This window comes from Azolla caroliniana, unplaced genomic scaffold (genome assembly GCF_043228905.1).
Source record: "Azolla caroliniana isolate FFs.n. ecotype wild unplaced genomic scaffold, voAzoCaro1.0.p SCAF_1, whole genome shotgun sequence".
In the NCBI taxonomy this organism is placed as follows: Eukaryota; Viridiplantae; Streptophyta; class Polypodiopsida; order Salviniales; family Salviniaceae; genus Azolla; species Azolla caroliniana.
Window position 1 is genome coordinate 6,661,695 of NW_028230436.1, and position 26,031 is coordinate 6,687,725.

Below are 26,031 nucleotides of genomic sequence, written 5' to 3' on the forward strand. Positions count from 1 at the left end.
GAACCCATCCTTTTGTAACAATCAACATGCAAACAAACATCCAGGAATATTTTCATAGGTGTCATATAATCATTATTAAAAATTGGACAGCAGATAGCATAGGAACTCAATGCTAGATCCCATCAATATTTTAGAGTTTTTGTGGGTAAGAGATACTATGATTCTTTCTAACTAGATTCAGTCACAATCAATTCACCCGTCATTATATGAAGTTACATATGGCAACACTTTGTTTCCTCCAGGAAAGTTTACTTCTTGATGATGAAATGTTGCATAAATTCTGTTTTTGCCAACCTTATACAAATTCATTCGCCACACTAAGCTCTCTTGAAGCAATATGGTTTAACTACAAAGAATCCAGTCTTTCAATCTTAGAATGAACAAATGGAAAAGTAGTGAGCCAGAACCAAGTGACTCATAGTAATGACTCATGGATTTCTCCTCCTACAATTTCCCAGGCTTTTGTCATTTTCTTAGAGGTTTGTCAGTCTAATATTTGTAGAATCGCATAAAACAACATACACACATGAACAAACATAAGTATCTCATTGCACAGAACTAAATGCACACAATGGCTCTTTAAAAGAACCTTTTCGAGAAGCCACATTCTAAAAGCTTTCATAGCCATTATGAAAATACCAATAATAGAATAAATAATAATACGTAAGAACAAAGATATACAGATACTTACACTGGAATGATATGTTATCGTTATATTCATAGTTCAAATTATGGATGATCAATACACAAACTCTTATTTACATCTTCCACCTGCAAAAGGTAGGAGCTCAGCTTTATGAAAACTTAACTAGTAGTAAATAAATAAATCATAGTGCCACATACTAAAGGCATATACCTTCTTAGTATGGTGAGTAAGGATAGTAACCCTGAGGAGGACGATGATAAGGCTCGGGATGGTAAGGCTCGGGATGGTAAGGCTCAGGATGGTAAGGCTCGGGATAGTAAGGCTCAGGATGGTAAGGCCGGGGATGGTAAGGTTGGGGATGAGATGTTTGTGGAGGATAAGCTGGAGGATAAGCTTGTTGATAAGCTTGTGGAGGTGGAGGATAAGCTTGCGGAGGCATTGATGGGTATGTAGTAGCCGGTGCATAGACACCATATGTAAGAGGGGGTGTTGCTGGTGGGTATGCCAAATTAACATGGGCGGCTGAATATTCAGGTCCCAAACTTGGTGATTTTTTCTCCTAGACAAAAATAAATAATATCGCATTACCATTTTATCAACAAAAAGCCTTTATTGATAAATTTGAGTGAGGGACTTACTGGTTTCTTGTAATGCATGATGATTCTGATCTCACCAGCCCTCCTATAAGAATATCATCAACAAAACACTTCCATTTACAGGATATGGTGAGACAAGCGATTTGTCCAGTTTCACATTTTAAAAACTTACTTTCCACTTCGTCTGGTTAAAGGCCATGCATAATCATGATACCCATCTGATAAGACTGATGTGAGAAGCACTCTGGAAAATATACACAACATTAAGGGTATATCAGTGTTTTACCCATGAAAAAGTAGAATTTCAAAGTCAATACTTGCATAATACATTTCAAATTATAAACAGCCATCATCTGTCAAAAGCTGTCAATTGAGAATAGAAGCTTTTTCTGTGCTCTGTATTCTTTGAGCCATTGAACCAGGCAACGTACAACACGTAAGCCAAATAAGTCTGAATTCATTAATAAAAATGCATTTCTTTTTATTTTTTCTGGAGGATCATGACTTACTTTCCAGATCCAATGAAATCATCCGTAGTTAATGTATTACTGTTGTAGACCGTGACGTTGATTTCACGAAGGCCTTCTATCAACGGAATAGCATATTTCTCATTGAAAGTGGGGTTTCTTCCGCCATCTACATTCACATCGAGGAAGTATACTGGTTTATATAATGCTTACCAGAACCTTGGGATTAATATATGCATATTATTCCAAACCTGTATCTGTCTTGGTTTGATATCTGTTGCTTCCATAGTCGAGAACCACATAAGGATCTTGTTTTGATATCCATTCGGTATCTTTCAAATTTATGCATCCAATAACTAAAGAAGCATTTTGCATGTGGCAATCAACAAGATATATCAATTGAATTATCAACATATCCTTGATGTCAGAGTTACATGAGGCAGACAATGGTTGGGATGGGGATGGCATATAAAAATGTGACATTTTTTGAAATACTGGCCTCTTTTGTGGTTGAATAAACGAGCAAAGAGCATATCTAGTGTCACTGAAGACGATAAAGGATTTTTGTAAGCTAGTAAAAGACATTAGATAAATGTGTCGATTCCATCTACGTCCTACCCAGCAACACATCACTGGCTTCTCAAGAGGAATCATAACCGGAGGCATAGCTGCAACATCATCCTCAAGGGAACCTCGTTGATGAAGTTGGGCCTCTGTCAATGCTTTTGGATGCATGGCGCTTAGCATTATAGTCAGTGATTATATCAACCAAGCAGGTTGGCCTCAGTATGACGGATATTGAAGTCATTCTAGAGGGACCCATACAAGACTTCTTCAATTAATTAACCCCCAACACTCATGGAACCAATGAAACGACCTAAACATCTTCAAAGGCTGTGATTAACTTATGCAATAGTTATTAGCTTCCACCAAAAGATGTGCAGTGGTTGAGTTTTTTCCAATCCTAATCTCCTGTTGTTGAATAAGTTAATCATTATTTCAGAACTTGATGGCTGTACTTGAAAACCTTGAGGTCATTTTCACTCATACCCTTGTTCAGCTCAATACCTTCTATTGATACCATCAGCCGCTCTTGCAAATATAGTATTATTCTATTTTTCCCTACATTCCGTGCCATTTCTTTATATCAGTAGAATATATATTCTATTTACCCTAGCCACAACTTTCCCCTATGTACAGGGCTGTTCGTTTGTATTCTACTTACCCTAGGGATGTGTAGTGTCATTTCTTTGTTTATTACCTTTGCTATGGGACATTAGAACAGATACACACTTATATATCTATTCGAATTACCCTACATGCCACTGCAGAAAGTAGAGGTTGAGAGCATGCCCTTCTTTCTGGTCTGCGCTGGACAATCTTAGCAACTGAGCTACAACCTTCTGGTCTCTGTGTGTGTTATGAATCTTTTTCAATATGCATACCAAAACAAAAACTTTTCTCACATACGTACGACAAGCAGCAACTATCTCTGCAATCTGGGGTTTCTAACAAGAAAGAAAAGACCTTCTTTCTGTCTCCCTCTATATACAATAAATATATTTTAGAGAGCGCAGAGCTGAGAGAGATACAAACAATGCAGATCGAAACAGAGGAAGAAGCAGAACAAAAATAAATAAAAAAGAGGGAAGGGAAAGAGCTACATACCCACGATCTCCAGAATATGCCCTTGGATCGACATGTCTCAGAAGGAGCTTAGTGCAGCAGAATGGTCTGTAGATCCTTTACCCTAACCTAATAAGATAACCGGCACCAAGGAAAACAGATAATGATGATGAAGAAGAAGAAGAAAGGCCGATCGTTCTTTCCTCGTAGTTCTTTGTTTTTTTGCAGTATTTTTCAAAATCTCCATCCATTTTGACTTCTCATCCGTCCATTATAATTTATGATATATTTATTATTTATAGCGGTTCCATTAAACTTCCGACTTCTTACTTAGCGGTTCCATTAAACTCCCGACTTCTTACTTAGCGGTTCCATTAAACTTCCCACTTCTTCCTTAGCGGTTCCATTAATTTCCCCACTTCCTCCTTAGCGGTTCCATTAAACTTTCCTCCATAACTACATACTGCATAGCATCACTTGAAAGCTCCAAGATATCTATACCACACCCCTTCTTTTGAACCTTTTCTTTGTTTTATGCTGACATTCCAAGCAAGACGTGGTAATCAATGATTTAGCATATTCTGGACTTTCGTAATGTATCTGTATACTCTTTGTAGAGCCAATATCTCTATGTGCCAAACACTTTTTAACGTATTTTAAATCTTCTCAAACTCATTCCATGCATTAAGAGGGATAGTGACGTGATATCCCACACTTTTACTCCATAAAGCAAGACTTAACTAACCATGACATTTCTTTCACTTCCCATCCATGCGTATCACTTTGGTTGAATGGATTCACTAACATATAATAACTTTTCCAACCAACTTGACACCTAGACTCAAAGCAAACACTCCATTTATTTGTGATGGGTACATAAATACCAAGATAATTAAATTGTACATGTTATCCCTTACATATATTATAAGTATAAGGCGTTGTGAGGTTGGATGCTTTGCACTACCAACATTTTTGTTTTCTCTAAATTCACAATCAATCCATTAGTTTTGCAAAATGCTTTATAAATGTTGCATGCCATCCCATCATATGAAGAGAGAGAACAACATCATCTGCATATGAAAGAAATAAGATGATTTGTCACAAAGTATTAAGAGTACCTAATCCTTACCTCTAGGTGATAATGAACATCCTTGTTTAGCCCCATATTACTTAAAAAGTATTTTAAAAGTCCACCTAACTTGCTCAAATAATTGTGGAATAACAACTCCACAAAAGAAGGATCCGACCTACCGAGTTCAAACCAGTGACCTAAGGATTCCAATGCGAACTACAATCCTCCGCTCTCTACCAACTAAGCTAAGGTCAGATTATGTAATTAACACATCAAAAAATAAGAAATAACCAAGTATTCAATCTATCACAATGTTAAAGTTCGATAAGCACGAGTATCAAATAGAGGTACTCATTGTAGATGGTTTGAACACAAGTTGGTGCGGTACTCAATGATGAACCAAGTTACAATGTCTTTCCTTGCTCAACAAGAAAAAAAAACAAGAGACAACGAAAACTAGCATTTGTAAGATTGTGCTTTGGTATTAACAAAGCAAAGTCATATGCAACATAAATAGGTGTTGTCATAATATTGTCATAACTAGGCTATATTGTTCACCTCGAAATAGACTTTTCTAGGTGAGTGATGACCACTTCCAACAATAAGAATAAGGTTTGTGCTAAGTCACAATTTCATCAATGATTGGAAAAAATGCATCTAGAGGTTAGCACTAGACATGAGAATGGGCCCATCTCACTTCCTCTGAAAACATGAATAGGTAATAACAAAGTTACTGAAAGGTCAACAAACCAATGTGAAAGATGCTTCCTAATAATAATAAAATCTAGCAAGATACTAATATACAAAGCAACTTAGGAGCAGACCAAAAGATTATCTCACAACAAAATGTAACACAAGCCATGAAAATTTGCATTAAGGAGAAGTATATCAATGGCCTCAGGAGGATAAATTTACTTCAAGCATCTGAGATGGTTGAAGTAGGCATCCGTTTTGGGATGTGGACACATTAAGACCTCTACGATAACCATTTTGTCTTTGCTAATATGAAGGTTATGCTTTAGTTTATTGTCATGTTTTCTTCACTCTTTTTCTGCCTAATAACTACTCACTCAAATAAAAAACACGTCAGTTTGGCATCTAGGATCAATTATTGACTGTAATGGTGGCAACCCCTCATGTTCTACAACATTTTCCGAGATGATTCTCATTTCAATAGACAATGTTCACATATCCCTTTGTTTCATTTCCATTTATGGAAATAATGAATTTATAGTACAAGTGATGGTTAAAAATTTGGAAAAGAGAAAGAAAAGTAGTCAGATATGCACATACCAGCTTCCAGCCATCCATGTTTCTCACAGGAACTAAGGAAAGTTATCCAGACAATATAATTAGGTTCAAATGGCATCTCATGGACCACACATTCTGCCTCATCCATACATCCCGCCCTCCCCAAGATATCAATCATACATATATAATGTTGTATGGTAGGTGTCAGGGTGTGATAATTTATCATGGATTGAAGGTAATAAAACCCCTCCTCAATCAATCCCCCGTGGTTACATCCAGCTAGAAGACTGATAAAAGTTACTTCATCTGCTCCAAAATCATGGTTTTGCATAGTCTCAAAGTAAGATTTTGCTTCCACCATATGCCCATGCTCCGCATATGCACAAATTAATGCATTCCATGAAACTCCAGTCTTATTGGGCATTCTCTTGAATAACACATCTGTGTCATTTAAGCTACCACATTTGGCATACATATTGATAAGACTATTACAAACAACTAGTTCCTCCTCAAACCCTCTCTTTGCCACATCGGAATGAATAGATCTTCCTCGATCCAATGCTGCCATGTTGGAACAAGCTTTGAGAATTGCAAGAATTGTATATTCATCTAGTCCAAGCATTATGCTCTCTTTCTCCAACCTTTTTGATAATTCCAACGCTCTACAATTGTATCCATTATCTACATAGCCACTGATCATGGTGTTCCAAGATACAATATCTTTTAAGACAAGATTATCGAACATCTTGTAGGCATCCTCTAGACTACTACATTTTGCATACATGTCAACAAGAGTGTTTCCAAGTGTTGAACCCACCTCAAAGCCTAGCTCCACAACCTCAAAATGGATGATTTTGCCACTATCTAGTGCTTCTGTGCTCGAGCATGCTTTAAGAAGGTTCACTAACGTCACTTTGTTTGGCCTTGTTCCATAATTCTTCATCTCTACATAAACATTTAATGCTTCATCTCCACATCCATATGAAGTGAGACCTGAAATTAACGCAGACCAAGCCACAACATCCTTAACAAACAAATTTTCGAACATAGTTCGAGCATCATCTAATCTACCACATTTTATGTACATGTCAACAAGTGTACTTCCAACAAACTTATCTGATGCAAGCCCAATCTTTGTTAACTCGGCATGTGTTGATTTCCCTTTCTCTAGGGCTTCTAGATTTGCACAAGCTTTAAGGACCGATACAAATATGAATCCATCAGCTTGTATACCTTCCTCCCTCATGTTGTCATATAGATGGAGAGCTTTCTCATCATTTCCATGTTCCTGATACCTTGCAATGACAATAGACCAAGAAACTACATTTCTAACTCTCAGCGCATCGAACACTTTATATGCATCTGATAAACTTCCACATGTTGCATACATATCAACAAGAGTGCTTCCAATGAGTACATCCAAGTTGATACCTAGCTTAGTGATGGCAATATGGAGTTCTTTTCCTTCTTTTACATCAAATGTGTTCGAACATGCTTTAAGCAAACACAAGAATGTCACTTCATTTGGTTGTATCCCATGCTTCCTCATCTCTTTAAATAGTTGAATGGCCTTGTCAGCATAGCCATGTTCAGCGTAGCCTAGAATCATGGAAGAACAAGCTACCACATTTGGGTCGTCCAATCCTTGAAAAACTTTATATGCATCCAATATACCACCACATTTAGTGTACATATTTATCAAGGTTGTTCCAATATACTTATCCCTTTCAAGTCTCTCTTTTAGGATATAGGAATGAACAAGCCTTCCACAATCTACAGAACCAGCATCAGTGTATGACTTGAGGATGCATATAAGCGTGACTTTGTCCGGTTTGAATCCATCCAAAACCATTTCTCGAAACAACTGAATCACTCGTGAATGATGGCCATGTCTTTTAAAGCCTTGAATCATCATAGACCATGAAACCACATCTTGAATGCAAGATTTGAAGAACAATGACCAAGCATCCTCTATATTTCCACATTCAACGTACAACTCAAGCAAAGCATTATAGGTACAGAGGTCATTTTGTATCCCTCGATCAGTAATTTCAGTATGTATGAGCATGCCTTCATGTAAAGCCATGTGATTGGCACACGCTTTGAGGGAAGAAATGAGTGTATACAATCTATCTTCCACATCGGTGGGCTTCAACGAACAATAAAGAAGTAGGTTTTGTTGGATACAACTTCGACACAATGCAGGAAGAGCTGACATTTTAGCTCAAAACTCACTGCAAAAATACTCTACGAATTGGTTACACTTTAATATGGATCAGATACATATATAGATACAATCTAACAGTACAAGTACATATTTTCAACAATACAAGTACATATTTTCAGATGAATACATACATATATTCTAAGGAGTTGCAGATGCATATGTACATACACATGCATTAATGTGTGTGTGTGTGTGTGTGTGTGTGTGTATTAATGCATATGTATGTGTGCGTATTAATGAGCTTGTTAAGAGCGAAATAGAAAAAGAAAGACAGAAGAAGTGTGTATTACTTACAGGATGTGTCCATAATCAAACCCATGACTTGCTTCACTATCATCACCCATACGTAGCTGCTGCTTCTCATTGTCCTAGAAGGAGCTCTGTAATCTCTATTGTGACACTATCATGTATATCACGTTAATTCATTCCAGTTATACAGGAATCCATTCTCCAAATCTAATCTAGATGTTCCTGCTAACAATATAGTTAAATAACTTGAAAGGAAATGTGGGCCCCTGGGCGATTTTCCAACTACATAATATTTCACTAGAGGGTGGATGCATAGCTATTGAAATAGTGTGGCGTGGTATCGAGTCTATTCAAAGATCGTGCATATCTATAGTGGGGCAAATGATTCTTTTACATTCGAAGTGGATCATGTGTATGTATGAATACGACTAATGCCACACATAACTTGAACCACATTCCAAAGTGCTTATGAGACAATAATCAGTTTGATCTTAGCCTGTAGAATATGCCATTGTTAACATAAAGTGAACATCTTTCCCCTTAATACACAACATAACCTCCTTTGAGGCATGGTCAAAAACTATGTTTAGTGAATGGAGACCCTAGATGAGGAAGAGGTATATTTTGTATTGAACTCTGAAACTACAAAAAGTTTACTGAGCATTGAGGGAGGCTCGAGTCTTCTTAATCTTTCGGGTTGCTCAAAAGTAAGGAAGGAGTTGACAATGTTATCTCTGTTCTTCTACATGTAAATTTGTTAGTAAGAACTGGGCAATTCATTTATCACAAGATGAGTGTATCACCAAATTGCTCAAGCAGTTTAATATGGATGGAGTGTTGGTTGTGTTGATACCTTTTGTAACTAACTGGCCCTATGATATAAACAGAGTTATGTAATCTAACATACAACAACCAAAATATATTTGTAAATTCTCACTAAAACATAAGAGTCAATTATAACAATAGGAAATCACTAGACCTAGTAGGATGTTGAAAGATATTGAACATGAGTTTATTAAAGAGATGAATAGTAGTTAATACATAATATCTAGAAAATGCAAGTGTCATATTCAAGATGGTGCAAATGATGGAAGCATGACCTCTTCCGAGTACCCATGCTTCCAAAAAAACACTTCCAATACTCTCTCTAGAGTTGGTTGATAGTGTGAACCCATTTGGTGTGATAATCTCAATGGAATCTTCTCCCCCTTGACTCTTAGTTTCTATTATTGATTGTGTATCAAGTGATTAATTGATAATTAACTATGTATATGTTAAGTGTTTCAATGTCGCACTATTTGCACTTGAAGAATTTAACTGAGCTAACCTATTGTATTATGCCTAATTGTGTGTTTAGAGGCATTTTGTTGGGTTACTAACCAATATGCCTAAATACTTGGTTGTCGCAAGGGAAGACAAAACTCACACGCCAATCAAGTTGTCAACAATGTCCATGTCAAGCAATTCAATGGGTTAGTGTTACCCAAAGCCAATCACAGAAAATCTATCAAAAGATCACACACCAAGTTTTTGCCTTAGGCCAAGGCAACCTTAGTCGAATTCTAACTACATTGAATGTGCAAACAACATGAAATCTAGATTAATATATGTTTCCAATTTATGGGCAAAACAATGTCGTGGAGATCAATTCCTTAAGAGTGCCTAGTTTTTTTTTTACCAAAAAAGAATATACTCCTTTAGTTAAAATATACACAAACTTGATCCCTTTCTCGAGTAGGCCAAGCCAAGACTATCCTATCCTACAAAGAGATCTCGCTTATTTATCTTACACTTTCACATATGGCTCTAGCCATCCTTTCATGCACATCACCTACATTCACTATCCCACATGCCATGTCTTTCATGCCCCTTGATCATCTAATGGGAGGGGGGAATAGCCATTTGGGTACTTCATATTTCCATAGTATATCCATTCCATTTGTTGCGGCTATCGGTGTAGTACACCATCACTTTCGAAAATTCAGCCTCATTAGTTCTGCAACATCATTAGTACCATCAATCCACTCATATTGAGCTCTTAGTGTAGTTATTAGTGTGTGCCAGATTAGCTTAATCGATTCAGCTGGGGGGCGTTTGTGTGCTGAAAATACCCTCGTACATCTTGTTGTCCATATATACCATATAGTAATGGGGACAAGCAGCATCCAAAGATCTCCAAGTTTTTTATTCTATGCACAAGTTGTAGGTACCCTGTTGTCAAAGATCAGCCGCACAATGCCATTCTCCCCTTTGTACTTAGCATCACATGTGCTATCGTATTTCGCCACATCATCCTCAAGACAAATCCAGCAAGCATGTCCCCAGTTGAGGGTGAACAAACTAGAGGCATGGCAAAGCAAACGTAGTGCCCTTCCCCATACAGCCACTGCCTCGTGACATTCCCATAGACAATGGGAAATGCTTTCTATCTGTCCACAGGCAATACATCTAGGGTCTACATTGGGGCCTTTACCCCACGTCCCTACCAGCAAGGCTCTATGTGCAATAAGCCCTAAACACATCATTATCTTGCAGTCATATCTGTCATGTCATATCATTTTCCAGAATTTATCTAGTCTCATTTCACTAATGCACTCCTGTATCCAAAATTTCCTTGCTGCAATCTTGTTGTGTGCTTGTTCTAGAATAATTTGCCTCCCAATCTTCGTGTTATACCTAAAAAATTGAACCAGCTTTTCCCTATCCGTTCCTTGAGTTCTCCAACAATACATCGATGGGTCCCATGATAACTAATCCAAATGCCCTTGTATAGGCCAACACATTGTTGTTGGTGTGATCTCTGTTGGCTTAGGGTCAATAATCATATTCTTGCTAGTTTTTGCGATCAGCCTAATCAACCTTTCTCTGTGAAAGGCTGGTTGCTCAACTCTTACCATTCCGTGCTCTAGTTTGTAGTAGAATACCTCATTTGATTCTACTTTCATTCCCTTAATGCCAATTAAACCGTTCTTAACATCTATAAGTTCTGTCCACGCAATTTCAAAGGTTGTTACTTCTTCCTCTTCCACGTTATTCCTGTAGCATGCAATGACATCTGTAATTCTCTTGAGCATGCCTTTACCCCTGCTTATTCTCCATATTCTAGCCTTTTGAGTGCCCACCTCATTGGACAAAAACCTCTCCCACTCCACTAATGCATTCCCTTGGGCATTGATTAACTTGGCCCATTTGAAACCTGCTTTTTGGCCTATCATCAGCCCATCCATATCTTTCAAGAGTGCCTAGTTGTGTCAACAATAGAAGTCAAATATGTTGCAACTAGTGATGCATGCAATGAAACATTGTGGCTTTCACATTTGACTAAGGATGTGCAACAATTTGTCGAATTTCAATTTTCCACGATGATAGTCAAATTATTATTACATTGGAAACGAATATGGTCTTTCATGTAAAGTTGAAACTCATTGAAGTGTGTCGCCACTTTATTTGTGATTACATCAAGAACCAAATCGATGACTTGTATGAAAGTGCACCCACAATAGATAATAGCATTGGAATACTTGCCAAGGCTTTATTCACTACCTGAAGCAAGTTATGAACCACTAATGTGATAATACACAACCAACCCACTAATCAATTAGTTGATATAGCATAGGTCACAAACCATGAAAGTGGCATGCTTATCTAGTAGAAAATGGGGTTCCAACACAAGAAGAAATTAGATGAACATTGTAAACTCTTTGCCATGCATGAACTTTTAGTGGGAAATTGTTGTAAAAAGTACATACTAAGGTAAACGGGCAAATTGTCTGAGTAGCGTGAACCCCTTGAGTCCCAACTATATAAGGAGGAGAACTAGAGCTTCTACGGTTAGTAAGTTTGGAAGTTGACTCATTGTAATATATTTCATAAAGATTTTGACCCCCATACTCATTTATTGTGTATTGCCTATCTCATTCTCTCGTTTGTGTATAATTGTCCATCTTCCTCATTCACAAGGTTTTGCATTGAGGCAAAAACTATCAATTAAATTCCCACACTTGATTGCATGTGGTGGCTCTATTGGGCATTGCTATTGAAACTACAACAATCGATCCCACGCCCCTTGAAAATTACAAGAGTTATACAAAGAGGAGGCTCATACAAAATCCCATGGGCTACTTTCTACTAGGTCCTATGTGAGGAATAGCAAGATCAAAAGTAGGTTCATTCACCATCTCTTAATTTCCTACATGTTGCACTACAACTTTGCTATGTGTGGTGGCTATGTTGAGCATTGCCACCAAAACTACAAAGAGGTTCCACGAGGGATGTATCACGAGGAGGCTTATACAAAATGTGGTAAGGCCTATGCTAGCCTCAATGAGATCACACAATAGTTGCACTCACCAATGGAATTAATAGTAAATCAAGAGAGTCCAAAAATCAATTCTATTCACATGGCTCATGCTTGGTGAATGGTGTTCACTATGTCCCAAAAGTTTCACTAGTACTCCAATGACTTATTTTGTTTAGTGGTTTATAGATTGTCAAAAAGGTTGGCAAGGCAGGACAAGATGAAATTTGGTCTATATGTGGGACAACATTTAAACTCTTTCCCATTTTTCCTCATTTACCCAAAGAACCGGTCATTTGTATGGACAAAAACCCTTCTAGGGGCAGCCAATGGCATCCCTTTTGCATACTTATCAAATACTTTGATTGAACTATCTTGTATGTTTTTTAGGTCAAAAACATAATAAGGATGAATATATACATTTTCAAAGGCTAATATATAAGTGTTTGCTATTAGACATCCAATATATAATTCCTTTATCTTAGTCTTGAGAGACATTAATTCTCTTCAAGTCTTGGGTATGTACATATTTCAACCCTCAAATTTGGGGGGTAACTCAAGGCTAAGTTTCATCTTTTCATTTTTCAAGACAACATGTCTTTTGTATCGTCACTTTTTCCACCTAGTACCAAATGGCATTTCCCAATCTAGCGTGAAGAGAAACTATTAGTTCAAAGGGAAGTATGTCGAGCTGGTCATCGATGCACATCCACCAATTTTTAGAGGAGATTCTTTCACATAATACTCAATACTATTCATTAGCTAATGATAGTTCAATTGACTTTACCATATTTAGTATTTGTTTAGTCTTGTTGTCATAGTAGTTGATGATACATAAATAACTTTTACTTAATATTATGGATTTGGATTGTTAATTCCTTTGTCGACATAAATATTCTAGTTGATGATGGTTTAACTTATTTTGGCAATGGCTATTGGCAATGGTTTATTTGTCTTTACTTAATATAACATTGGCTATTGGCAATGGTAATATGGTAATGGCAATGATGTTGATGACAACTTACTGTCTTTACTTAATATGGGAGTGGGTGCTATTGATGGATTCAAATTGGCGGCAATCCTTATCAAAATGTTTCCTTTCATTTAGGTGCAATAGGATAATTATCTCCAAGGTTTTGGAAAGATCAAATTATACCCATCCCAAGTGAAAAGGTATAGAATATTTATTCAATTTATTAATATACTAAAGGTAGGAAACTGGTTACCAACCCAAAACCAACAACTTGAGTTGCAAACGGTTTTAGATATCTAGTTAATTAATATGCTAATGTTATCCCTACTAGGACCATTTTCCATGTACTATCATCTAGACTTCTAGTAGTAAGCTGCCACGTTTGTTTATAAGCTATTATTTGAGCTTTTATCAGCATTATTGACATTTCCAAAGTTGGATATCACCATGACATGTACTCTCTAAATACAATGTGTGCATATAATATTTAGTAGAGTTTAGGCATCAAACTCTTATAAAACAAAGAGCTTATGTGTGCTAAGTTGGACTTTTTTACTTGTATTTTACAAGAGTTACAATGTGTGGGGCAATGTACCATTCATAACCAAAATTTGATCAGGTCCAAGGTATCAAAGAACATTGGAAATGGAATGACATACACTAGGGACTTGTGGGGGGGAGGCCATGTTTTGGTGGGCGAGTATTGGTGAAGAGTTGTCATGAAAAATTGAAGGAGATTCACAATTTTAGGTTGACGGATAATTTTGAAGACAAGGTTAGTTGTTAAGGTGGGAACCTAGACGACATTCCAAGTAAAGTGGGATGAACACTTTTTTGCCCAAAGAAATTGAGGTGTAGGCCAAGCATAGAGGATGATGGCTCTTAATGTGATACTTAGGCTATGTTCAATTGATTTGGAAAGGCCTCATGGTGTTTAGGCAACAAAAGGCATCCTTGTGACTTTTAGAGAAGGAAGTAAGCAATGGATAAACACAACAACAAAGTGCAAACTAAACATTCTTATATGTAGGAAGAAAACTCGCAAAAACAAGCACGTGAAACATAACAACACTACCGATATTAAGGTATCTACAACTTCATTTGCAATATTCATAAGGCGATGCATTAACAAACCCATTAGAAATTTCAAGTAGCAACAATGGCGTTTTCAAGAGTGGTGAATATGAGGTCTTGACGTTAAGCAAGTGTGCAGCCCGTGACACCACGTCTCTCTTTTCTTGGCCTCAATGTTAAGAGGGGCGTGCACGTGCTGACTCGTCTCTCTTTTCTTTTCTCCAACTCGGGGTTTCTTGGAAGTTCTAGTTTTACTCTCACGGGATGACACAATTGTTCCTCGAAACACAACTACTAAATAACGGTTGCCAAAACGTTCATCAAACTCTTAAAATCTATCGAACTACCATAGGCTATGGGGGAGGGGAGAGAGACTTGATCATTAGGAATGCCCGGCCAATGAGATGATGCCACGTGGCTAACGGAGAGAGAGAACTCCTGAGTCCTTTATTTAGATGCCAGATTAAATGTTTTCCTTTTTCCCCTTTTTATTCTTTTCCGCTCCTTTTTAATTGCAATTTTTATTTATTTTTCAAATACTTTTTCCCCCCCTCCCTCTGTTTTTTGCGGGCGTGACTCGAAATAGGACCGAAGATGGAGGAGAAGAAGTATTTTTCGAAACAAATTTTTAAAAAAAAAATAGGAACACTGAGAAAATAAAACATCTGACGTGGCGACATCTGATTGGATATAGGGACGCCGAACTGGCCTCCTGGAAGACGAAAAAAATTGGAGCGAGTGACGAAAAGTATGAAGCCACGTGGCAGACGCACCCCGGCCTGACGTATAAAGTTTATATAAAAAAAAAGTAAAAGAAAATTTTAAATAATTAAATAAATAATAAAACACATATAAAAAGCGCACGAATGCGACTCTGCAACTCCACCCATACGAACTGTTTTGAAGAATTATTTCTTCCTTTTCCATCTAGCTATCATCATCAGCGATTAATTTAAACAATTGCTCATTATTAGATCCGGTTTACCTGATTGCAGGTCAAATGCTGATTAATTAGTTAACTAATCCATCCATAGCTATAGTCTATATATATATATATTAACTAATACACTTGATGAGATTTTCAATCAGGTCACTTTCCGTCCGTGGCACCACATATTTTAATTATCATTAGCCAATTAATCATATAAGTCTAAGAGTAACACACATCTACTGCAAAAATGATGCTCAGTGATGGACAGGATGGTATTCCTGCAACTGATCGATCGCCGATGCTGCCGCTACGCAGGCTGAGGACGTTACCGGCGAGGTTGAGGAACCATGAAGAAGAGGAGGAAGAAGAACAGAAAGGAGGAGGGAGACAGCAGCTAATGAGCGGAGGAGACAGCAGTGACTACACGAGCCTGAGGGACATCATCTCCAAGAACCCTAACCCTCAGTCGAGGTGGAAGCTATGGCGGGATGCGGGGAGTGGGAGCCTGAACGGAAGGCGGAGGACGAGAACGACGACGAGGACGACGAATAATCTGGACGAGCAGTCCAGAAACCTGCAGCTCAAGGACGAGCTCCTGAACACGGCAGCGCGAGCATACCTGCTGCTCCCACCATCTCCGATCCGATCCGATCCGATCTGTGATGGAGATGGAGATCACAGGCCGTCAGGGTGCGGGCGAATGAGCATCTTTGAGCAGATACGCGGGAGGATGAAGGCGTTGGCGGCCTTCCTGGCGGGCGTCCAAGCCCTGCGCCGCCGCCTCTCCACATGGCTCTTCCTGAAGCACAAGGGCCTGCTCCATCTCCTCCACAAGGACAATCTTCCTTGGTTCTAGTGGCCAAAAGGGAAGGGCTGAGACTCAGGATCCTAACTACCTATATATTCCACAATGATTTCAGGCGCATTTACAGTGAGGGAAATATAGGAAGATTTAGGATTTCGACTTTACAGATTAGGGTTAGGGTTAGGGTTGAACACTTGACCCTGACCTTTTCCATAGTGTAAGTAAACAGCTTACAACCAAACTGAGCTCTACAGCCCTACCTTCTCTGATTTCTCAAAAACTGTTTTGGAACTTCTTCCTAGAAATCCCCTAGATAATTTGCATTGCTTCCGAGACCTAATTGCATCCACATCTTTGAGGTGTTTTTCTTTTGTTCCACCCCTTTGTGTCGTCCCATTGGCCTTTTTCTGGCCTATTAGTGGACGGTGGAAGGATCTCTTCTTGTACATTTCCCTCATGTTCCTTATGTGTTCTTTCTCTTTATTTATTCTGTACAATTTTAAGACAATGTCACTTTGGCCTTGATTTTTCAATTGGAGACATTTGGTGATTAGTAACTAACGTCAAAGTAGCACTCTCGTCCTTGTAAAATAGGACAAAAAGGACTTACTAGCTAATAATGTAGTATTATTATAAATTTATATCCATGTCCTTGTTGTTGTGTGAACCATGGGACCACAAGAAAAATGTAATGGCTGAGCTAATTTCTACAATGTTGGAGTTTTAACACTAGTCTAGGTTTGATAATGGTCAAAGTCAAGAAGAATGACCAATATGCCACTAGTAGTCTAGTAGGTGTGATATGCATACTATAACATCATGTAAGACCTGAAAGCTATTGTTTCAAACGGATGATGGAAATTTTACAATTTACATTCGGATGTAATCCTCAAACATGACTACATATAGTTTAGACAAGGTTTGTAATTTAAAATACGTTTCCTTGATGAAAACATTTTGACTTTCTACTGAAAGAATATGTTGAGCTAATTTCCTTTGAATTAGATGAACATTTGTTACTTTATTGTATATATTTTGTGAGTATATGCCCTTAGTTTTAGCAATTCAATGTTGAAATGTTTATTAGTGTTTTACATATCTTAGATCTTCTTTTTCTTCTGTTGGAAATGGAGCAAAACAAATCTCACCAACCTTTCAAACATTTGGTAACATTTACTAGAACTCTTACCTAAAAATCATATCATCAATTACATCTGTTTTTATGTTCCACTCATTTTCTCCTTTTCTTTTCCATTTGGATAAAGATAAAGGCAAATACTAGTGTCAACTGCTTAATGGATGTATCTCTGTTAAATATTTTGTAGACAAAAAGATGAGCCCAAAAATTTAGAGATTCTATGGAGAGATGATCAATGCTGAAATGAAATAAAAATCGCACACAATCTTATTACAATTACAAATCAATTGTGGACCGAAAGTTGGAAGATAAAACAAAAAGAAAATATTGTATTGTATAATGTACATATAAGATATCATTGGATGCACATGTCCAGCACATCCCTATGGTACATGGCACACATCTCTAGTACATCTCTTCGGTACACCACATGATGCACATCTCTTCAGAAACACAATGAAAAGCAACTGTTTAGTGCGCTTAGAGAATTGTAAAAGCAACTGAGGAGAGCTTAATTCCACATTATCATGTCCCCTATCATAACATGAACGAAATAGTAACATTTTCAAACATGCAACCTTTTATCATAGTTTTAAGCATCTTCACTACCATATTTATGCTACAAGTCAATTGTGTCTTCCTTAATATCATACGGTACAACAAATCGTCCAGATGAAACCTTCTCAATCACATTCATCGTTCTTGCACGTTTGATTTTGCTCATAATCATAGGGAGCCTTTCTCTAAGTTTCATGGCAAAGAAGAAAAGAGTACGATATGCTACTGCCATTAAAACAAGCACGAGAGTTAACCACCACTTGGAGTAATTTATGTCCATCTGAAACATTGTCTTAACAAGATCTTCTCCTTTGATGGGTGGACCGCCTGGCAGCATGTTCTCAAACTCTAACCCAACAAAGTCATTGTTGTAGAAAGCCTACAAAAAAAGGTCATTTCATACAAAAATACAAACTTCTCATCATATTAACATACAAAATACCATAATATCTTGTTCATTAAACACAAAAGGGATTAATGACAGCCATGTTTTGCTTCAAAAGAAAATGTCAACATATGTTTATTACCTTATTCACCCATGTATTGAAGGATATGTATGAGAAAGGATAACGCCATATAGGCTTTGGCATATCACCAAACAAGCGGAAAAAGCCCCCAGTTAAGAGATAAGCACCCTGTATAAGTAGAATGAAGGATGTTCTCATCACACAATAATTCTGATTCTCAAACAGCATTCTTGACATGGAAAAGGAAAAGGGAAAACAACAAAATATCCCAACCATTTTAGATATTTACCAGAATACCCCTTCGGTTCCAAGAATGTTTACTACAATGGCAGAGAGGTATTATGGAAATTTCCAAAACTGAGGGATATTTGGTTAAGTATCCAAAACATCAGTGTATTGTGTTGTTTTCTCCACAAATATACCATGAGTCCCGATCCTATCATCATGCCCAAAAGGAAATCGGGTACCAAGCTCGCAATAGCCATCAACAAACCCTCCACTCCAGAGAGGCAAGCTAATAAAGTGACAATGAAATAGAACAATCGGTTGGCACCAGGATGTAAGCCACCCAATATGTATACTATGGATCCAGGAAAAACAGCTGTGAGACCCAAGAATGGAAAAGATGACAATGTGTTCGCAACGACAAAAGAGGAAACCCCATAGTGTCCATTTAGCCTCTCCCTTGTAAAGATCTAAAATAAAAGCAATCCACGTATCATATCGATATCAAGTAGTGCATGATAAACTTCAAAATCCAGAGCCATATGGTACATGGAATACTGTCTTGTCCTAACTTACGCAGTACAAACAACAACTGAAAAGGCTAGCTAACAATTCGAATGCAATGTAGACCAAGGGGAAAAAACTACCTTCATATCCTCAATGAAGCAAGGAAAGCTTAACACGCCCAAGAATGACATAAATGAAGCAACAAACATAAGCATTGCTGCCCTTGCCTGCCATATGCATTTCAACGCATGATCAAATGATGTTATATACCTCTTTATTATCAAAAAGATGTTTAGAGTTTTTTTATGCAGAAAATGTGTGCTTTTCTGAAAGATCTTCTAAGTGCAAGAATTACCTGAATAGCAGAGTAACCAAGGCCAACCTTGTAATAAATTGTGCCCAAAACAATAGCAAGCCCCACATATGTCATAAGTCTGAACCAATAGTAACTCAAGTCTCGGCACATATTTGTGAAAGATCTTGAAGTCAAGTAGTATGTCTTCCTAAGGAAATCCTCTCTTTCGGTGGCAGCTTTTAGTTTCCCACCGTTCTGCTCATATCTCAATTCATTTGATGTATCATGATTTCACCAATTAGAACATCTACTTAAAAAAGTACAAATCATTGTCGGAAATGAATACCATTTTCATGATTTGTTGAATTCGAACTTGAACCATCCTTTGAATGTCTGAATTGGCATAAGCATTAGCAAGAGTTTCAATATTGTGTGCTCCACCACTGGCATTGCTCTCACTTGTGGTTCCCTCCATCTCAATGTCTTGGATGTTCAACTTAAAAAAAATACAAAAGTTAAAATACATTGGTGAAATATAATCATACTCTTCTCATTTATTTTACTCCACAACACATTCATCATTCTTGATAAATCTTTGGAGATAATAATTTATGAGAATTTTATATTCAGGTTAAAGTTTGCAAAAGTAGCATTAACCATAAACCCTAGTTTCTGACTCAAAAAAGAACACAAAACCATCCTTGCACTGGAAAGACTCTATATTCATACAAACACCATGGCTTCTTCCCTGAAAAATACCCTACTCTCCATCTCAAAACCACACCCTAGCTTCCACCTCAAAGAGATCAGAAGAAACTATTTGATGCAATTGTATGCTTAAACTATTTTCCATTATTCCTTCAAGGAACCCAAAAGGCCCCAAAACCCGTAAAATCTGCTGCAGGAGACAAACAAATCCTACTTTCCGTATATTGTTATGAAATTATTGGAGATTAAGACCAGTTTGATCACATACCTCTTCAAAGCTTGAGTTAATGACCCATAGAAAATGATCAGATGGATTGCGGAAAGGTGGGCAGGGGAAGCCTGCATCTTCATAGAACTGGGGAAAGCAACATAATATTAGTAGCAGGTGGGAAGGAACATAAATACATACATATACACATATATACAGAAGCAGAAACATATGCATACACAAATAGTGTTACATACATGTGTGTGTACAAAATACACACGCACGCAAATATATGCCATATACCTATACCTAAACATATACAAATTCGCAGTCATTAATGTATACATACATACACAACATCCAGCTTCAAAGCATGGATATATGCATTACACATACATATACACATGTAAGCAATCTAGAATCCAATCATTAACATTACATATATTGATGATGATGATGATGATGATGATGATGATAAGGGAAATGAGGTACATGTCCAAAATTACCTGTTGGGCTTCAGAGCACTGTCCAAAGTAGATGGTTCTCCCATTGGAGAGGAGGTAGAGGGTATCGAAGAGTGAGAAAGCTTCGCTGCTCGGCTGATGGATAGAGACGATCACTGTCCTTCCTCTCTTCGCTAACGCGCGCAGCCTCTTCACGACATGCAGAGCCGCAGCACTGCATGCACGAAAAGCATCCCACCGGAATCAAATGCAGGCCTAGGTTTTCCATAATTACGACAGTACCCCTAGCTTTTCACCCATTTGCAGAATACTGTTTACACATATATTATATATATATAGACTTTCGTAATTATGTCAATGCCCCTATATCTTGCTTCTAAACATTCCAAAGTATACCCCCCCAAAAGCTCTTTCCCAAAACTACCCCACTTTGGCTTCAAGAACATTCTCAGAGTTACTCCATCGCCGTCTCCTTAAAATACTGTGGGTGAGAATCGGTAGGAAAAGTAGCTCTTCCTTAGAGAGAATCGGGTAGGGTCTAATTACTTGCCAATGCAAACAAAGTAATGCACCTGTCAAGACCACTCGTTGGCTCGTCCAAGAAAAACAGTGATGGTTGACGAAGCGTTTCAATGGCAATACTAAGACGTCTCTTCTCACCACCGCTAAGGCCTCGCACATGCCATCCACCGACACGTGTGTCAACACAACCTTGAAGACCCATCTCTCTAATGCTATGGTGCACTCTGTTTTGCATTTGGAACTTTGACATTCCACTCGGCAGTTGCAAGTATGCGGAGTACATGAGAGTCTCGAAGACTGTTAGGGTCGTTATTAGCGAATCGTCTTGTGTCACATACGCCTTCAAAAAGTTAAAAGATAAATAAGTGTGAAACTAAATTTAAGATTGTGACTTTCAGGTGAACAATTCACACATATTATTAGTTAAAAGAAGGGAAAACACAAAAAGAAGGCACTAGAAATGTACGAGAATTGCATTAAGTTTTATAAATTTACTACAACAACCTTTGAAGTACAATTTTCATCACTATGGATGGGACTTTAAATAAATTTGGAAAGGATAACCCAAATTTGTGAATATCCCTATTTTTACTAAACGGACCCCAACCATCTATGAAATTACTTGAATGTACATATCTATAAAACACATTCATAACAAAAAAACAACAATGTGTTTAAGAGACAAATTTAAATGCACAAGGGCCACTCATATGAATGTGTTTTACCAATCATTATTCCAATTCCATGAGTCCCCAAGTAACTATAAGGCTACAATGTAATAGGATTGTACATTTGGGATTTTCTATGCCTTAATGTTTCTGATTTCCCTTCTTCAACTCCTTAGTGTAGGACTCTTGAACGAGAAGAGCTTTTGTATGCATGCCAATGCGCATTCAACCTTAAGTATGGTGAACAAATATGGTGGATATCAAGTGTCATGGACAAATTCCAAATTTGAAGGGCTTTTTGAGGCCTGCATTTAACTCCTATATCAAAGTATGGCATGAGCTTTAGTTCAAATTGTCAGTTTCCTCTGACAAGGGGAGGAATCATATGAACTCTTTTAATATTCGCAATTTTGTTAACTGGATTGTACTAGATTTCGGAATTCAAAGTTATTACAAATAACTATATCTCTTTGTAAATTACACATCATAATAGAGCAATGTCTAAAACAAGTTATCACTGAATAATGGTTGACTGTTATTATTACTACAACTTCATGTATTTCGAGTTTCAAGAAAATAACAAACCGAGTTTCCATAGGACAATTGTTGCATTGTCCCATTTGCGAGGATTTGCGATTTTGTCTCCAATGTAAGATTCCCCAATCTTCCTGCATGGACATAATGTTGTTTCATAACATGAATGAAATATGAAGACTGGCTAACAACCACACGAAAAATAAGAAAATGGAACTATTTGTTTATTCAATCTTCGTCAATGATTTTAGCTTGACCAAAGACAATTTCAAATCCTAAATTTGGATAAATGTTGTCATGAAGCACAAATTGTACTACAACGTGAGTTCATATATGTTTCTTATGCACATTAAACTTTATGTATCATCTACTAAAAGTATTTTTTTCACCATATGGTACCAAGTGAAACATGTGTTATCATGATGTGCATATTGTAAAAGCCCAAATCCCAAATTCACTATATTACATAATTATGTTCTTATCACGTCCTAGTTTAATTACTCTAGATGTTGAAAATTGTATTTCAACAATTTAATTGATGTAGAACTTGCTTTTCAATGATGTTACTATATTCCTTTCTTTATGTCTATCAAGACCAAAATTTCTCCTTATTACATGGTAAAAGGTTATATGTAAATATGGCAAGTGAGGTCCCGATACCTAAATTACGAGAATATGAAACTAAAGGTAAAGACATAAGTATAATTTATGCAACAACCAAGAAATGGCGTAAACAGTGTTCCTCAAACATCGTACGGCTATGCATGGTTTTTTAAGTTCCAAAGTTAAGTCAAAGGTAATAATTTCACATATGAAAATCGGCGACAATATATGACGTAATCATGAGATCTCATTAAGCTAAAGATGTAAGGCCTACCTTGTGGTGAGGTGCTATCCATATACACCTTTTTATGATGTGGCTTCTTATCTCACTATGCCTCAAAGGGCCAAGGATCGAGATGTGGCTCAATGAATGGCCCTTTTATGTCGCTCTCTCTCTCTCTCTCTCTCTCTCTCTCTCTCTCTCTATGGCTCGAAACTCGAGGCGCAATGGACGAAAAGTGAAAGCTCTGAAGAGAATTGAATATTGACACACACTTTTTGAAACCGGAACCCCCTCCCTTCACCTCTCCCCCCAATAACCCAACGGAAAGCATGATAATGACTTCTCATAACGTTAGACGTCGATATGTGTATATTGAAATTCGGCTTTTCGAATTCGAAACCCAAACTAGAAAAAAAGGTCAGGAAAGAACTACAATTATCAATAACCCCCCGGAAACCCCATTATGGTCCCAAAAGGATTCAAATAAACCTTAATGTGTGGGTTGTATAGAAGAAGGTAGTCTCTAAAAGAGAGCCAATGGAGCCTAAAAAGATTGATATAAACCCTAAATGTGTGGGTTGTAAAGAAGAAGTGTAGTACCATCTCTAAAAGAGGGGCCAATGGAGCCTAGAAGTCCAACGAGTTTGAGAAGCTAGAAGTACGGAGAACGAAGGGAAAATAAAGAGACACAGAGAGAGGGGGGTAAATTTTTTTTAAAAAAAAGACTGTGATTAATTAATTCCTGTTTCAGTTATCATGTGGTAATGTTACAGTTTAGAACTCGATGGAAAGGCGCAAAATGGTCTCTGAAGGACAGAATTCTGTTGCCTACATACATATGTATGTATATGTGCGTTATGTCTGTATATTTCTGAAAACGTGATTTTCAGGCTTAGTTAATGCGAGCATATATGTACATACATACATACATACATACTGCTACATCTCCCTCATTTTTAATGATTTTCAATGCCGATGAAATCGATTTGGCACTTGAGCTTCGCTTCGCATGTGCGACGCCAGAGACAAGAATGATGAGACATTCGTATCGCCCGCCCCACCACTCTGCAAAGAGATAAGACCAACATATGTACATACATATATGTACAGATTGGGCTGGAAGAACTATGGAAGAGCTTGATTTGAGACTCCCTGAGCGTCTACTGAAGCTCAGGGATGGGTCAACATGACCTCTCTCTCTCTCTCTCTCTCTCTCTCTCTCTCTCTCGCTGTCTCTGAGTTCGATCCCTACTGTCATTTCTCGAAGAAAAGGATTACAGCTACAGGATGTATATTGATTGCGTTTGAACTCAATAGGCCACATAGCCTCTGCAGGGAACCTTAACGCAGGTGTTAGAGAGACAAAGATATAGCGCTAGCGATAACATATCGAAAGTCATGTAGCAGGAATGTAGAAACTTAGAAAGAGGTTTAATCAATCCAAATAACAACATGCTTAGATACTGAAATGGAGAGACCTAATAATAATTTCCAAGAAATGTGAAGGAAATTAAGACGGAATTAGGCAAAGAGGACTTGATTAGGGTAGAGAAGGTGGGTGTCATCAATTAGGAATTCATTGGCACGCGATGGATGTGTACATTGTTGATGATGTAATTAGGAAGTGGGGGGAGAGGATTAATTGGAAGGGCTAAATGAGAGGGACAAGTTATTGATCATTTGATTGTATTTGGGGAAGGCGTGGATGATGTATGTAATTAAGGGGGGAGGGGAGAGATAAGGGTGTCATTAGAGAGGGGTTTCAGGATTAGCAAAACTTGCGACGTTAATTAATAACGACATCCCGAGACAGTCTTTTTTGATTCATTGAAATTTAATGGTGGCGCATTGTGTTTTGTTTTGTTTTTTTTCCCCGGGGGCTGCGAAGGAGAATGAATGTTATTGGTACACACACCACCAAATGTGTGTGTGTGTGTGGCCATGTTCATAATGTGTGCATAAGGTGTGTGGCCTATACATATACATATATATATGAATGAATGAATGAATGAAATATCAAATCCAAATCCAAATCCAAAGTAAGATGATGATGATGATGATGATGATGAAGAGAATGAACCTGCTAGGGCGTTGAGGAGGGTGGTTTTGCCGGAGCCGGAGGGGCCCATGATGGCGAGGAGGGTGCCGGGCTCCGCGTAGCCGGCGGCCGACCGAAGCAAGAACCGCTTCCCGTGGCCTCCCTCGGCTCCCCCTTGCATTGTCACCGACAAATCGCGCCAACTCAACGTAACGCCTCCGCCTCCGCCTCCGCCTGCACCTCCCCCATCCCCCTCCTCCATCCTATCCATCTCCTCTCCCTTACTTAGCTCACTCACTCAACTATCTCTCTCTCTCTCTCTCTCTCTCTCTCTCTCTATTAAGTTTTAACTATATCATCATTGGCAACCCCCCGCCACATAAATAGGTATACCTTCCCCAATGGTTAGGTAGGTATATATATATATTAGTTCTTTTCACACTTTTTCTCCTCTTTTTGCAAATAGAACCCCCAAATTCTTTGCACATTATTCACCTCTCATGGTAAGTAGTCTCTCTCATTTCCCTATCAATTGGATACTACCAATTGATATGGCACACACGATCATCTTGCCTCGATCTCCCTGCCCCACCTCAATCAACTATGTATATTATATACATACTCTCTCTATCTTCTAATGAGTTTGTTTATATGTTGCC

At 37.9% G+C, this 26,031-nt stretch overlaps 3 protein-coding genes across 3 annotated transcripts; all 3 read right to left on the minus strand.

Annotated features, from left to right (window-relative positions):
- Window positions 1-606: 606 nt before the first annotated feature.
- Window positions 607-3,512, minus strand: LOC147868671 (16 kDa phloem protein 2-like). The gene is made up of 8 exons (XM_087322194.1): window positions 3,378-3,512; window positions 1,961-2,065; window positions 1,752-1,878; window positions 1,415-1,486; window positions 1,285-1,327; window positions 1,061-1,205; window positions 857-1,015; window positions 607-771 (listed from the first exon to the last, which is right to left on the minus strand). The coding sequence occupies exons 1-7, from the start codon at window positions 3,409-3,411 to the stop codon at window positions 861-863; spliced, it is 681 nt and encodes a 226-aa protein (XP_087178320.1). The 5' UTR covers window positions 3,412-3,512; the 3' UTR covers window positions 607-771; window positions 857-860.
- A 1,841-nt stretch (window positions 3,513-5,353) lies between these two features.
- LOC147868672 (pentatricopeptide repeat-containing protein At4g13650-like) lies at window positions 5,354-8,271 on the minus strand. The gene is made up of 2 exons (XM_087322180.1): window positions 8,180-8,271; window positions 5,354-7,892 (listed from the first exon to the last, which is right to left on the minus strand). The coding sequence occupies exon 2, from the start codon at window positions 7,874-7,876 to the stop codon at window positions 5,654-5,656; it is 2,223 nt and encodes a 740-aa protein (XP_087178306.1). The 5' UTR covers window positions 7,877-7,892; window positions 8,180-8,271; the 3' UTR covers window positions 5,354-5,653.
- Window positions 8,272-17,661: 9,390 nt separating this feature from the next.
- On the minus strand, window positions 17,662-25,658 carry LOC147868673 (ABC transporter G family member 1-like). Its single transcript, XM_087322207.1, has 11 exons — window positions 25,415-25,658; window positions 22,560-22,642; window positions 21,357-21,646; window positions 20,827-20,998; window positions 20,381-20,467; window positions 19,751-19,900; window positions 19,465-19,659; window positions 19,250-19,336; window positions 18,800-19,072; window positions 18,438-18,545; window positions 17,662-18,289 (listed from the first exon to the last, which is right to left on the minus strand). Exons 1-11 carry the CDS (start codon window positions 25,641-25,643, stop codon window positions 17,972-17,974), a joined length of 1,992 nt encoding a protein of 663 aa, XP_087178333.1. The 5' UTR covers window positions 25,644-25,658; the 3' UTR covers window positions 17,662-17,971.
- Between the last annotated feature and the right edge of the window lie 373 nt (window positions 25,659-26,031).

Coding starts and splice junctions, on each gene's coding strand:
- LOC147868671 (XM_087322194.1), bottom strand. CDS start 3,411: ATGTCGATCCAAGGGCATATTCTGGAGATCGTGG. Junction 2,066..3,377: donor GCATATTCTGGAGATCGTGG/GTATGTAGCTCT, acceptor ATGCTTCTTTAG/TTATTGGATGCATAAATTTG. Junction 1,206..1,284: donor TCATGCATTACAAGAAACCA/GTAAGTCCCTCA, acceptor ATTTTTGTCTAG/GAGAAAAAATCACCAAGTTT.
- LOC147868672 (XM_087322180.1), bottom strand. CDS start 7,876: ATGTCAGCTCTTCCTGCATTGTGTCGAAGTTGTATCCAACAAAACCTA.
- LOC147868673 (XM_087322207.1), bottom strand. CDS start 25,643: ATGGATAGGATGGAGGAGGGGGATGGGGGAGGTGCAGGCGGAGGCGGA. Junction 20,999..21,356: donor CCAACGAGTGGTCTTGACAG/GTGCATTACTTT, acceptor TCGTGCATGCAG/TGCTGCGGCTCTGCATGTCG. Junction 19,901..20,380: donor TTAACTCAAGCTTTGAAGAG/GTATGTGATCAA, acceptor ATTTTTTTTAAG/TTGAACATCCAAGACATTGA.